Source organism: Spea bombifrons, chromosome 13, assembly GCF_027358695.1.
Source record: "Spea bombifrons isolate aSpeBom1 chromosome 13, aSpeBom1.2.pri, whole genome shotgun sequence".
Lineage (NCBI taxonomy): Eukaryota > Metazoa > Chordata > Amphibia > Anura > Pelobatidae > Spea > Spea bombifrons.
This window is the reverse complement of record NC_071099.1, coordinates 1,257,501-1,272,998: the sequence shown is the minus strand read 5'-3', so window position 1 is coordinate 1,272,998 and position 15,498 is coordinate 1,257,501. Positions and strand designations below refer to the sequence as shown.

At 41.0% G+C, this 15,498-nt stretch overlaps 1 protein-coding gene across 3 annotated transcripts in view; it reads left to right on the top strand.

The window, feature by feature from the left end:
* The first annotated feature begins 4,530 nt into the window (after positions 1-4,530).
* The window catches only part of LOC128471190 (arf-GAP with SH3 domain, ANK repeat and PH domain-containing protein 2-like), a 55,226-nt gene continuing 44,258 nt past the window's right edge, over positions 4,531-15,498 (top strand). For all 3 annotated transcript variants that reach the window (XM_053453066.1, XM_053453067.1, XM_053453065.1), the window contains exon 1: positions 4,531-4,853. In XM_053453066.1, coding sequence (XP_053309041.1) covers positions 4,728-4,853 — 126 coding nt within the window. In that variant the 5' untranslated portion in view covers positions 4,531-4,727. The remainder of the gene's footprint in view (positions 4,854-15,498) is intronic.

Here is a 15,498-nt window from a genome sequence, read left to right as displayed (position 1 = left end):
ACCTGCCATTTGTAGAGCCCTGTCAAATCCTAGGTATTCCTTTATATACCAATCGTTTTAGCCAAACATTTATGTTATATGAAGAGGATATGTCATAATTCTCTATTCCTTTTCTAAAGGCTTCCAATCCCATGATCTCTGTGACCTCACATCCTTGCTCTACATTGTTAAATTGGCCGGGCTGAAATATGAGCGTGGTCTCCGTTTTAAAAGCAATTGCCTGATGGCCGTCTCCTGCATAGCAGACGCTCTGGGCATGTCCATGATGTGCGGCGGGTGTTGGGCAGGCTCTGTGTCATAGTTTCAATGCCAGGCAGGTCACATCCATGCTCACACACACACAAGTACACATGCATGCTCAAACACACAATGTCCCCTTAACATTCATGAGGTTCTTGCAGGCAGCCATCCCTGTGTCCCAGGTCCACAATAGGGACCCTTGCCTCCTCTGCCAATGTCCCAGACATTCACAGGTATCCTTATTTTCCTTATTTTCAGGGATGAAGGCTCCTCGCTATAAACCAGCTGGTCTGTACGGCCCCATGCTATTTCATCCTGTCTCTGGAAGTACATTTCAGTTGACTTTATCGTGGACTTACCTCCCGACCATCACTTCACTTCCATCATGGTTGTAGTTGACAGACTAAGATGACTCATTTTGTTCTTGTCAAAGGCCTTCCATCTGCTGCTCAAACTGCGGATTCATTCCTTCAACATATTTTTAGACTTCATAGCGTTCCCTAAAACCTTACATCTGACAGAGGTACCCAATTCCCTTCCCATTTCTGGGTAGACTTTTGTGCCGGACTAGATATTCTCTCTCTGTCAGCCTGAGTTCTGCCTGCTTACTGACCACTGCCTGCCTTGGACCTTGGCCTATCTTCCCGGCCCTCGTGCTCTCCTCGTGCTGTTCATCTTACTAGTCTCTGTGATTAGAGGTGTTTTGCAAGTGTGCCTCCCTGCCTGGCAGTGCCAATTCCTGCCGAACCCTGACATTAGGAGGTGTGAGCGTGTGATGCCCCCATACTCAAGTCCAGTTTACATTCTTCATGCTGAAAGCTTCTTTTATCACAAAATAGGCTTCGTGAGTCCCACTCTCAGGACTGTCCTGACCAAATCAGGACCATTGGTAATTAAGGTTTTATGGATATTAATAAAAGCTCATTTAAAAACAAATGTGAACTAGCATATATTTATTCTTTCCAGATATGTGTTGAATCTTCCGGTAATAAAGTAGAAAGAAGGTATATGAAGGTATATGGTAAGTATACATGGCTGGATGCTTAACACCGCCTACTCACAAAAAATCATTTTTTTAAGACATTAATGTGAGAAATTTCCCACCTGTACATAACACGTACTTTTCTCAGATATGACATTTTTATAGTTTGCTTCGCTAAATAAATCTATTGACTGGTGTTATTATATTTTAACAACAATATCGGATTTGGATGATTATTCTTCCAATGAAGTTATTCCTTTCTGCTTTTGAAGTCACTGAGCCTTATTGGTGCCGGTGGGGTCCCTTTAAACGTTTGTGGTGTTGCTTTTGCAGAGATTCTGCAAAAACCTTCCATATGCTTTTGTCCCTTCCCCCACCCGCCCCATTTATTTGGCATGCAGGCAACGTCTTCGACTGAACGCATCTCCTTGCATGTGATATACTTACCGCTAGTCAGCTCAAGTTCAGGTTTGCACTTTGATCATGCGTGGAAAACGCTACCATTAGTTTCAGCAGCAAGAAATATTGGGACCACTGGGAATGAGGGCAGATAAGGGCAGCTTACTTACAAAATACTTTATTATGTCATATTCTTCAATTGGAGTCTTGATGACATTAAACTGTCTCTTTAATCAACTTATGTCAAAAGAAGAGAAAGTGGTGGTTCCCCCTTAAGCACAAACAAAGGACTGAGGATTTTTTTTAACGTTATTTTTAAGAAATTATGATTTAATTATTATTTTTGGAAACCGCTGTTTGGCTCGCTGCCATCATAGACATCCCAAGTTCTTCTTTGGAGTCAGCATGTGATAGCAAATGAATTCACCATTGCCCTACTGATCTCTGGCTGTGTCAGAAAATTAGATTTTAGATCAGATTTTCATTTTCTTTTTACTAATTCCGTCATGATGCTTAATGAACAAAACTTGTTTTTGGGAAACAAAAAAAAATAAGATTTTGGATTCTTGGTAACACTGGCCAATTATTGATTGGAGATATCAGCTGCGCTGTTTACAAAGCCCCCATTTGATCACTAAAATGTAGATGGTTTTGGCCCCTACTGAGATGGAATCAACAGCAACAAAGGACTTCATTTATAAAGAGTATTCCGAGGCAAAGTTCTAAATGTGCACCTAAATAGAAGCTACCCTGGCAACCAGCGGAATGTCACTGCTTATAGCTCACTATTGTACACTTTGCTAAGGGATCCCCCTTCATAATTATGGGACCAGAGTATTGTATATTTACCTAATATAAAAATCAGAGCTGCCAAGGAGCCCAACTATTCAGAGACAGTCCGGACAACTAGACTTATGTCCCAACAAATGCTCCAGGTCTCCCTGTTTAGGAAGAATAATCCATCTTTTGGACTGAAATGGCTCTTTTCTCGGTGCTCAAAATGTTTGGTGTATAGAAGCGTATCATCGTGTTCTACAGCCCTAAAAGTCACAATAATATATTAAATATCTCTCCCAAGGAACTTGCTGTGGTACGCTTCCATTAAAACAATTTCAGTTTAACTGAATAAGACTTTGTTACACAGAAACAGACCAGGAATCTTGCGTATCCTTCCCTAAACAGGGAAATAGTAGTTATTTTTAATTGAGATGCCCAGCTGGGATATCAAGAAACTGTGGCCTTTATGTGGCCCTTGTGGACTGGAGATGTCTGGCCCTGTGGTAGACAAACATCCTTACTCCTTGACATACCGGCTTGTGGTAAATAATAGAAGGTTTCAGTCTTAATCACCTAGCCTGACACCCTGACTAGTGGAAGTCTGTGGAGGAAAGGACTTCATTAGCAATGCCATAAAGAATCAGCTCAGTATGGCGCGTAACCAGTGTGCTGTGTATGTGAGCAAAAAGAGTAACCTGGAATTTGATGAAATGGTTACATGTGACAAGGGCCAGACTGGCCTACCAGGAAACCGGGAGAGCCCCCGGAGCACTGGCCACAGGGGCCTCGCTGATGTCTATGTAGCCCTGACAGCCGGCAGCTTACCGATGTGGAGTTTGCACACACACCAGAGAAAGCTGCAGGTGAAGTAAAGGGATGCAGGAGGGTAATCAGAGGAGAGTGAATGAGTAAATAAATGGACATATAAGTGTTTGGGGGAAGAAATGGCACAGGCAGGCTGTTAAGGGAAAAGTGGTGTCGCAGGTAGACTGTGTAAAGGACACAGGTGGCACAGGCAGGCTGTTTAGGGAGTGTAGACAAGCTGTTTGGGGACAAAGATGGCACAGACAAGTTGCTTGAGGATACTGACAAGATGCTTAGGGGGCAAAGGTGGCACAGACATGTCACGGGGAGCAGATGGCACAGACAAGCTGTTTGGGGCAAATGTGGCACATGTTGCTTGCGAAGTTGGGGTGCCTTGGGGCAGTTTTCACACTGGGGACCCTGTGGTTTCTAGTTATGCCCCTGGTGTGGAGTGTGGGCACATGAGCTCAACCACACAATAACAGATAGGGACTGGTGTCCAAATATTCCCATCCCATGGGTACTTTTCATTACTTTTCCGGCCCTGCATATCATTGCATTGTCCAATAACCATTGTTTCTGGGTCATTTCCAGCTAGATCTTACAGCACCCCACTCTCATCATCCTCATCCAGAGCCCATCTACTTAAAGACTGATGAGCACAGATTCACTGCTGACTTCCAGCGATATAAGAAGTTTCACTCTGATTTGACCCAAGAAACATTGTAGCAAAATAAAAAAGGCATTTATGTAACAGTTTGCTCTGTTTAGGAAAACAACTGCAGTACGTTCTAGAGTTCCCTGTTTTTACACAAAACACACTGTCTGTGTACACATCACTGTACACAGCACTGTACACAGCACTGTACACAGCACTGTACACATCACATCGCTGTACACATCCTCCATACCAAAGAGCAGTGAATATAGGAGACAAAAAAACGTCACTTTGCTGCTCCTTTAATCCCCTTTCAGGAACAGTCTTTACTGTCACAATCCCTGAATCCTTTACTGCCACAATCTCTCTCTCTCTCTCTCTCTCTCTCTCTCACCCCCATCAATTCTCCTTTAACAACCAAACCTCTCTGTCTCTCCCTCAGCTCCTACCCCCTCTCAATTATCCCCCTCGTGTAGCTCACGCATGCGCACTTCGAGTCAGTTCCCCTTTTTTCAGAGAAGGAGCTGCACCAATACTGGCAGGATATCACAGCTCTGAACTACATCGACATAAACACACCCTGGGACCTATAGAATAGACACCTATAGCCGACAGCTCTATATAGCAGATCCACACATTTACTGATCTTTACAGGGTATATATAGAAATATATATATATATATATATAGGATACTCAGCTATACAGCCAGGGACACACACATCTTGTAACATACAGTAAGCATACACACCCCAACACATAGCACGGAACTGCTTGCAACACACCCTTCAAAGGCCAGCACAAACCCTGTGCCTGCTGCACACATCAGATCCCCAGTGTCTGCTGCCCTGATCGGCACCTCTAGGACCATGCCTGAGTTCATCAGCGTCAGCGAGTTTATACTGGAGACTCTTGAGGACCACAGCTCACCTACTACATCATCCTTTACTACCAGGATGGGAAGCTGCAGGAACACAGTCAGCAACGTAGAAGAGGTGAGTGTGAGCGAGGCTCAATGAGTCCGGTCCAGCGTTTAACCATTTGTGTGTGTGTGCTAATCCAACCAGCTGCTCACCTTACAAGAACCAGAAAGGCTTCCATAGATATTTAAAGAGAACAGCTTCAGCCCTTTAGTACTGCATGGGTTAACCTTCTGGGGAGGAGAGGGTTAGATTTGATACCTTTTTGCAGTTACAGGGGGTCATTTATTGGGATTCACTGAGCCTGGATAGGTGGAGGAATTGGTTGGTGGTAACAAACATAGCACCACCAAAGTGGCACACAAGGTGTTAAAGCCAGAAGGGTTAGGGTGGGGTGGGGGAAACATTTGAATTATAAGAATGACCCACAGGACAAAGGAGTGTTTGAGTTGCATCACATAATTCAGAAATTCTTATTTCTAGTTATATTTGGTCCAAAAAATAAAATTGAATTTATAATTGGGGTGATTAGCAGCCGGTAACACATTGTGTGGGCATAAAGGGGTGATCTGCGCTGGCTTTAACAATTCCCGGGCCTGTATGCCAGAGATCAGGCTAAGAGCACTGATTATAAACTGCTTGCACAACACAAATGGGACTTACGAAGTGGAGTCCACTTTATGCATCTATAATTACGTTTGACGCATTGTGTCACCTGCCTGCCAGATGGAACATGGACGTGTAACTTGTAACGGGAGGAAAGAAATGCAAGCAGAATGCTTTCGGCAGGCCAACGATACGTCAGCAGAGGACTTTAGATTTCTAGTCACTCAAGAGTTAATGAGATCTTAAAGTGTGTAACCACTTGGGCTTCTTAAGATCACGCTATTTATCATTATATAGTTAGAGATGACATGCCAGCCTGTTATGTAAGTGGAAATCAAGCCTTAATTTTGTTTGTCTTTAAATCCCATTTTAAATGCTGGTCAATAAGCTCTAAAAACAAATGGCACGTATGGCTGTAATGTAGTGATGGAAATCAGAGTGCATTCAGCGTTACACCAGGTGCGGGAACCTCTTGGTGGGAGTACATATTTGCTGCATCTAGGCTGTTTGTTCCTGTAATTTTATTTGGTTTTTATATGTTTCTGATGACCTATCAGCTCAAGTTATACTAGAACCCCGTGTCTTTATTACTTAGAGGAAAACCGCCAGCGCACCCCGCCAGCTTTACGTCCTAGATGTCCAGTCCTGCCCAAAAAGCAAGTTTCCATGTCATGGAACCTTAAAGGCACACTCCGGCCATTATACGCCCCTTAATGTGTATGATAGCTGTATGATTTTATGTCCCCTTGAATGCATGGAGGGATTGAGCAGAATGTATGTATTTGCGGTATTTCCCCATCCCCGGCTCCTTGCCTTGCAGGAGACATATTTGGCTGAAGGCATCTCCTTCATCTCCAGCACACCTTATACTCACTGCCAGCCCTGCAGCTCCAGCAAGAGTCCAGGGGGTCTAACGAAACCCCCTCAGGCACGTTCAGAAAGCGCTCCCTTTGAGTTCAAATGCTTACATTGCTAAGAGAAGTTTTAAAAAAATACCCCCCCCCCAAAGGAAAGGCTAGGTTGGCCCAGGATAATGTATCTTTTAAAACAATGAGATGCACTTTTGTTGACTGTTAAATTCAGTGAGATTGAATGTTTTCATGATATATATTGCAGTTGGTCCAGCTAGGCTTGCATTTGGCTCATTGGGCTAATTTTATACGTGACTTAGCCCTGGTAGCCCAATACTTTTAATACGTAGTATAGGTTAAAACATAATGGTTCCCTGTAACTACGCCTGGGATCTCTAGAGCCTTATGTGTCCTCCCGTTTATACTGATTTTATCTTGGGGTTTTTTTTTCTATTGGCCACTTCCAGATGATGGCTCTACTTCTGTCTAGCTACAGAACTTAACTTCCGCTATGAAAAGTACTTTTGAACATTTCTATATCAGATACAATCCGAAATAAAGGTGTCTTCATACCGCATAAGTGTCCTCGAGACAGAAATCTTTCCTCCCTCTCCAGCGTCGCTCAGTGTTCTGCAGCCCAAGTTGCTAGAGTTGTGAATTAACTTTAAAAACAGATCCGTAAATTAAAACGTATACATAAAATACGTCTTACGCAAATCCTCAATAATAACAAAGAACCATCTAAAAGTTTTGGTAAAGTTCTGCGCCCTTGGTATACCTCTAACCAGTAGGGTAAATGCCATGGTTGGTATCCTTCTTTCTATTTGATATCCAAGTGGGCCGAATGAAGCGATGGAATCTGTATTTATAACAGCGATGACGTTTATATACATCAGTTAATATGGGTCTTCTGTCTATCATATTGATGATAATTTTATACGACGTCTTGTATCGTATGACCCGTGCAGTCTTTGCCAACAATATTGTTTTTTGTGTACGCCATGTTGTTAAAGCTATTCCCCTAGAGTGCTGTTTCCTCCCCGATGGAATGTGTATCTCTTAAATACCTTAAGATCAATAATGGAATGTTATATAACTCCTTTTAAATGTCTTTTTTAGTAACCCTTTGTAGTAGCCGCGCTATTCAACCAACGCTATACGTTGTAGGAGCCAAGTTGATCAGTTTTCAAGCAAAGAGACATCAGTATTTGAAGGGACATCCGTATTTGAAGGGGTTTCGAGACCCCCTATCCTGACATAGGATTTATTCCCACAGTGGCGACCCTAGGTTAGCTCGTAAAGAATGTTCCTGTTAGGGAATTATTCACAATAATGATTTTACGGCATGGATTTTGGGGGCATTCTGCCAACAGAGGTGGTTCGGGAGATAGATGTAATACGATTCAGAACATCACGAGACAGACACACGGCTAAATCGCGAACATTAAAAAAAAAAAAAATAAGCCAAACGATCAATGGCTTGTGGTTTTATAGCAGACAGAAAAAGAGACAGGCGGGGAAGTCTAGTGATAAATCCCGTTCTCGACAGTCAAATACAATGTTTGATTCAATCCGATCAAATCAAAGGAGTTATAACGTCCCTTTTATGACCTTTATATATGAGAGTTGGCTTAAAGAAAGGCAGTGAATTGAAATTGTTTATAATGTGTTTAAAATCTCGTTTTATTAAACATTTATTTGCATGGTTCGCTGTGGCCAAAACTCTCTTTCTGTGCCATTGAAAGCATAAAGAATATGAATATAAATGAATATTTTTTCTTATTTCTTATAAAAACATTTCTTATGTAATGTTTTTATGATGAACAGAATATTGTAAATATGCTTGGAGTAATGATCCTGAGAAGCGTGAGGCTTGCACAAAAAAGTGAAGCATTTTTGCAAACGCTTGGAATGCAACGCTACAGCCTTAGAAAGCCTCAAATGGGGGGAAATAAATTGAGGCTAACAAGTATGATACCCTTGGCTTCCCATGGATGTTCAAAACATAGATGTATTCTGGCCCATAGGGCGGCAGGTCTAGGGCATAACAGGGAGCCTCAGGCCCTGATCTCAGCAACCGGCCCTTTGGACAGAGTCAGGACAGTCCTCCATAGTTTCCTTCCTTCCACACCCCCGTTGAAAGTGGGGAAACAAGGACAGTGGCGTGGAGGTGGCGTGTCTCCAGATTAATTGGGAAGAAATTGTTGGAAATAAACTCAAACAATTAGTTAAGCTGGAAAATGTCCTCGTCAAGCTGCCTGCTGATCTCTGCTTGTGCTGAATTTTGCATATATTTGACATTTTTGCATAATTATTGCTCTATCTTTATACATGTTATGTATGTTTGGTTAAATGTGTTACTGTAGTATGCTATCGGTAGTAACCTGTTTTTATTAGATTAACATATAGTGTTATGTATTAAAGTCCATTAAAAAACAGTTAACAGATACTGTATCAAACTTTGTGTTTGTATTAATACTACTGGGCACTGAAACTATGTAAGTTGTATATAATAGAGATCCAAATTTCATAACTTCCTAATTTAAAGGGTAACTGATGAGGAAGTCCTGCTCAGTGTGAGTTAGGACATGCGTCCTGTCTCTGGCTGAATCCTGTAAATATTGAAAATTGTTTAGACATCTCTATAGAGGATCTGTAACTAGATTGTCTCTTACGTTCGTAACAAAACTGACGCAATCAAGAGAAAGGTCAAATACTTTATCATGCTCATCATGGCAGATATGGAGCCAGTTAGAGACTAGAAAAAAAGATGGCGGTCCCCAGGAACAGGACTAGGCTGCATGGAACTGATTATTTGTGCAAACAGTTATTCCACACGGAAGCAAACTTCCTCTTTGACATTTTGCCCAAGTGACATCCGTGTTGGCATTCTCACCAAGTCTCACCAAGTAAAGTTGAAAACTGAGGTGTTATGACCTTGCCGCCATGTTATAATTTTAGGTCGTTCCTCCAAGGGCCTCACCCATGGATCAACAGACTGTAGATCTTTGTAGTCCTGTAGCACTTTGGTTGAAGCTTTGGGTAACTCCATTGGTGCAAGGATCTCCTTAGGTGAACACAGGTGGCATTTTCAGGGCGAGAAAGCAATAATATACCTTACTTGTCACCTGAGTAGATCCTAGTGTTAGTGAAGTATGTCCTTTTCAGGATGATATGTAGTTTTGAAATATTTTACAAGACCGTGTTGGTAAGAGGAATATGAAGGCAATTGCTTCTTGGGTTGCTCTGCTTTGTGGTTTGGGGCTTGTTGGAGAAAACTTTGCACCAAATGTGTTTTGGCTACTCAATTACTGGGCTATTCTGCTGGACTTGCCCCTTTGGAGAATGTTACCAGATGTCTACATTTTGGACCATGAAGCATGGACAATGGAGTTTGGAGTACTCCCACTAGCACAAAAGACACCATATCTTGGATAATATGCACAGATACTTACACATCTCTCCTAATTTTGTTGTGAGGTGACTCAGTTTAAATAACAAAACATTTGTGATCATATTTAGCTTTAAAAAAATAAAAAAACAGGTTCCTAAAAGAACCCAAGGGACTTCTAAGCCGAATGTAACTCTACGACATTTAGAAAGTGTCCCTAGATGACAGAAAAGCTACAGCATCCTTGTTTCTACCGTTTAGACCAAAATACATTTTACCCCAACACAAACTCTTATCGGTATGCATTGCTAGTACGTTTGGTCAAAGCAATTTAGCAGTTTCAGAAATTAGGTTAATTAGTTAACATCTGAATAACGATGATAGAAGAGCTATGAATTCCGCAGAAAAGGGCTGTTTGGTTGCTTTAAAACAGACGCTCCATCCGTCAGCACTTTAATGCATATAATAGCCGAGTGGGCCTTAAAGTTTTCATGTAGTCCCCATTGCACATATTACATATAGATGGACCCTTGAGTGCATCAGCCATATTGTGAGGAACATAAACCTGGAATGCCCAGGCCAGGTCTCCCCTTAGTACCATAAGAAGCTTCTGGATAGTATTCTCAGACCCGCAGAATCACTAACAATATAATAATTGCTTTAAACAATTAAATGCTGGCCTGTAAAAAAAACAAAAAAAAACAACAACTAACGTTCTCATTCTGATGTTCTTGTATGACATTGCCTAATGAGGTCCTCAAGGGCTAGTGGTCATCAGAGTGAAATGAACATTTTCTAATTACAGTGCTATAAATGTTGTTCCTTACCATCTTTCGGGCAGAAGTGGGGGTTGTACGTTTTAAAGGCAAAAAACCTAAAATCACAAAATTACAACACTATTTTCTTAGTGATAATAATTCATCTCCTGAAAATATAAAATAAAAGCTACCAATCTTCACCTGTCTAGGAGTGATTGCACTTAAAAGTACTGCTGGCACCCAACTATTTTACATCGTTATTGTGTATGGTTCTGGAGACCCCATCTCCAGAAGGATATTGGCTTTCTGGACAGGGTTCAGAGGAAGGTGACTGGACCAATGAGTTTAATAAATTCATTCGGCAGGTGAGAGGATAGTCACGCTCAGTAAGACGTATATATCTGCTGGGGTCTCTCTCTATGAGCGGTCCCAGGCCTGGTTATTCAGGATATCACAGTAGAGGACATACCCAGGGCAGTGTCCGAGACATTTCTTTTCTGTTTTGCTTTAGAGCGGTGGCAGTCACGCTATGATGGGCTTTAAATTTCCCTTCTGCATTGTTTTCAGGGGCAACAACCTGCTAGATGTAACCGTGTGGCGTTGTCGATCGTTAATCGACTGTTATCAGTAAAAGAGAAGAATAACTTCTGCTTTCTTATTCTGTTGGTTGTGTAGAGCGCTGAAAAATTAGGAAATATGTGTCAAAAAACTGTTATTATAAAGCAGCACATTACTGAAGTGGGTTGTTGTGAAACGTATTGTCCTTCTGCCAGGATTTGCACATCTTTCCTTCCTGTGTTAAAAAGAAGATGTTTCGGCATCTATATGATATTAATAAAATCCGGTTAGCCAAAGGAACTGTTGAGCTCCCAAAATAATGTTTTTATTTTAGCGCATGTTGAGGTTACATTTCCATAGACAACGCATTTTACTGCAAGCAAGTCAACACGGGTATATTTTAGTTATTGGAGGGAGGATATGACTTCTGTCTCATTTAACCTCCTCTTAGGTGTATGTGCAGGACGTGTGGCATACGTCCTGCACATGCTCAGTTGCAAGTCAGTGGGAGGCCTCCTCCTATAAAAAGTAGAAGCAGCCAATCCGCTTTGCAGTCGCATTCTCTGAATCCCCCCCCCCCCGGCAATGCTGCTGTCCCAATTTCATTGTCTGGGGCACTGGAGAGTGCATACTGCACATGCTCAGAATTGTGCACATGTGCAGTAGCGCTGCCAGTTTGAGTGACCTGTTACCTCCTAAGCCCTGCCCCCAGCATGCTGATTCGCCAGGGGTAGAAGTTTGGAGGTGTGTTCATTACTTAACTCCGACAAGTGGTACCAGAAAGAAGGGTCTGTGTGAATGATTAGATACTTGCTGTTCCTTATCTTCCAAAAGTCTGTAATCGGCATTCAAGGCCCTCTTTCTTCCTCTGATCTTCCTCTCTGTGTTCTTTTTTTGTAGGCACTAAGAATATTTGTGTGTGTGTGTGTGTGTATATATGTATATGTATATATATATATATATATATATATATATATGTATGTATATATGTATATATATATATATAATATAATGTGTGTGTATGTATGCGAATGTAGTATCATAAAAGTATCACAGTATTCACCAGCCCTAAAATACATAATATAGTATTAGGTATAGAAACAGCAGACAAATTATAAATATTGTGTAGATAAAATATACCACTTAAATTGTATTGTTATAACGATCTCATTTGACTTTCATGTCTTAATCGTACCCCCTAATATTTCAAATAGCTGGGGAGGGAAACTCATTATTGGGGAAGTGGTTATTACTGCCCCTGACCTAGTGCTGAACTTCTTCAAGCAACTGTATCCTCGTTTAGTGATACGACACATTTCAACATGAACAACACTTTTAATTATGTTTAACAATTTAACAAAATAGTAAGTTCCCTAAGGTGAGCGCGTTCACATATTGTCACGTGGACTGTAGAAACCTCTAACTATTCTGAAAATCCACCAAAACAAAGTACTATTGTATAATATTTTTTTAAATTGTACTCCAAATACAATTTAAAAAAATTATATATATATAAAACAAAAACGTTTAGTGAGCCAGTAAGAGTGGAAAAAGTTAAAATATACACTATTATTCAAAAGTTTGGGGTTACTTTCATGGAAAACATGGACATTTCTAGAAACATTTCTAACCATCAATTGGATCAACGAACACAACATGCCATAGGAACACAGGAGTGATAAAGGAGTGATGGGAGTGATAAAGGGCCTCTGTACCCCTATGATTTGTGAATGTGTGTAGTACTCATACCTGGGAACTCTCCGGGTTTGACCTGATTGCCGGGTGAGCATTGCTTCTCCGGTCCTCCGGGTCAAGACCTGAATCCTCCGGGTCAAGACCCGAATGCTCTGGGTCGCGGGAGCGGGGCCTTGACACGCCCATTTTTCCTTTCAAATTGGTGTGACGGACCGTCAGCGGGAGCGCCCGCCGCCGTCAGTGTGCAGTCCTGGCCGCGTCCCAGAAGTTCTTTTTCAGATTTCGAAACAAATATTTTTGAAAATAAATTTGCTTTAAATAGTTATCACTCAGAATAATATCATATAAAAATATAACCGTTATGCACTCTGCAATTACAAAAACCATAACGAGTTTTATTTAACCTAAAAATACACGACAATAATCCTTGTTCTGTGCAGCTGTGCTCTTTATTTGGAAGTTCACCAGAAATAAGATGATATGAAGCAGCTGTATGTGTTTTTTAAAGACAACGACCCCTTTAGAATCTCATAATACATTGGAAATGCCTAAACTGTAGTAGGGTTCTCAAGATGGGGCTTCAAGATGAGTTTGGAAGCTGCTGTGTGACAAAATGTTCTGTTGGCATTGCACATTGGAGCGTATCTCGTGGTCAAAGAGTCGTAACCACAGATAGAGACTGTTATGAGGAAGACCCCTCTCCATTTATAGTTTTTCTTTTATCTCTAGTGCATATCACTCTGTAATGTATCAGGCCAGTATGTAATGAAAACCAACTGGTCTATTGGGAAGTCACTGGCCATCATTGCCGCATTCCTCACACTCTGGCCGGTTACAGGTTGTAGCCTCCAGGACTCAAAATAAGGGGTAATTCTCATGGGGGGAAAAGTCTCCCAAAGACAACAGGAGATTCTGCAGACTAAAATGTATTGTTGGAAAACACAGGATTCTTATTCACAAAAGCCACTATGTGTAAAAAGACAAGAGCCGAATCTGCTATCGATGGCCAAAGTGGCATAGCAGGTGACAGGCAGATGTCCCTTCAAAGTCACCCATAGATCCAAACCTGGAACCAATTGGCAAGGTGCCAATCGCCCCACAGAGGGGACATTCAGGTGGTCAAGTAAACGCCAAGTGGCTTGTAGGAATAAGGGAGCGGTTATTGGGTGTGGGGACAACTTAGACATGCTATAAGCGTGAACGCATAATGATTTTAACAATAATGTTTTTTTTTCCTTAAATTTACATATTCATATATTTTCATAATAGTATTTTGACATAATTTCCTAAGTATGGAATGTGACTGCTATGTGACTGCATCCTAAAGTGACTCCGATGCGGTACTGAGCCGCGGACGGCTATATCATCAGCTTTTGGGGATGTAATGTACATTTTATGTTGGTGTCAGTTTGTATTAAATCATGTTTCTGTTATGTATTCTTGGATGCACATTTTCCAGATGGCTGAGTTTGGATTTTTATTTCCCCCCACGGACATTTTCAATAAATCACGGGCCTGTTTATTATGCTACGGAATAAAATGAGTATGGTATCCCTGAGAAGTCGATGCGTTTGCAAATGAGTTGACAAGCAGCAGCTACGTAGCTCCAAAGTGTCCCTTTTTTGGTATTCACAATCCTTCCATCCATTTTTCTCCCCTGATGTTTCCTCTTTTTAGATTCCATCTGAGGAGGAGACCTATGAGGTCTTCAAAGAGTATGTAACTTTAAATATTTTCCTGTCTTGGCCAAGTAAATAATATAAATTTTGACTACGTACTCCATTTTCTATCGGTGCGATGTAGCAATATCAACTTTCCTTATTAACTTATGCCAAAGGTTCCAAATTTCTAAAAATTAAAATGCTTTATTCTTCTAAATACCTTTCTTCTCACCCGAAGCAAAAAAAGGAAAGTCAATGGTTTATTACAGATTACATTAGCCTAATAACAACCGCCTGTCTAGTTATATCCCAGATTCATCTACGATTCTTTTCCAAAAAGCTTTACAATAAATGTCCATATAAGGTCCATCAGAATGTATTCTTGAAAAAGTCTCGTACTCTGAAGGTTAGTAACTTGTAATTGAGTTTATTGCGATAAACAAGGAGCTTAACGCAATTCGCTCTTGAAACAGGTTTACTCGAGTTTATTTTCATTCATTTTCTCCGGGACGTCTGGACAGCTCTGCAGCCGTTCACCAGACCATCAGATTCTACATATAGCAGTCTTGCTCACGTCTGGTACACCTAGTTAGCGAAGCGTAATCACAAGATAATCAATATAATGTACCGAAGGAGTCTGCTCCCAGCATTCGCTCATGATACGTCTTAACCAAGTACAGTGGAGGACAGAAGAACACAGGACATTATAAGATGATTGAAACTCCAAAGTAATGGAGGGCAGTGGATTTAATAGATCTGCTGGAAAATTTGTCGGATGTTGCTCAATCACAATGATCATCCAGCGCTTTATATTATAAATATGTATTGTAAATGCTGATGCTTTTTTAATCCGCTTTTTTTTTGTTTTGTTTTTTTGTTATATGCATTTTTGGTAACTACATTGAGTCATGTGGATTTTGAGTAGCATGCCGAATTGACAATTTAGTCTTAAACCACTTAAATAACTTTCATCTTATTGTGCGCTATGAATAGCCTGTCCCAATGAGCTTCTCTTACAATAACCAGTCCGAAGTTTAATCAATGAAATTAAAGTCACCTCAATCTTTTGAGTTATGGATTATGCAGGGGCAGGTTAGCCAAGAGAAACGTGTCTGCTTTGGCCTTCAATAAATCATAATTGTATCAATGAGTTGAACAAGCAAATCTCCTCTACATTCAACTTTAGTGAATAAAGCCTTT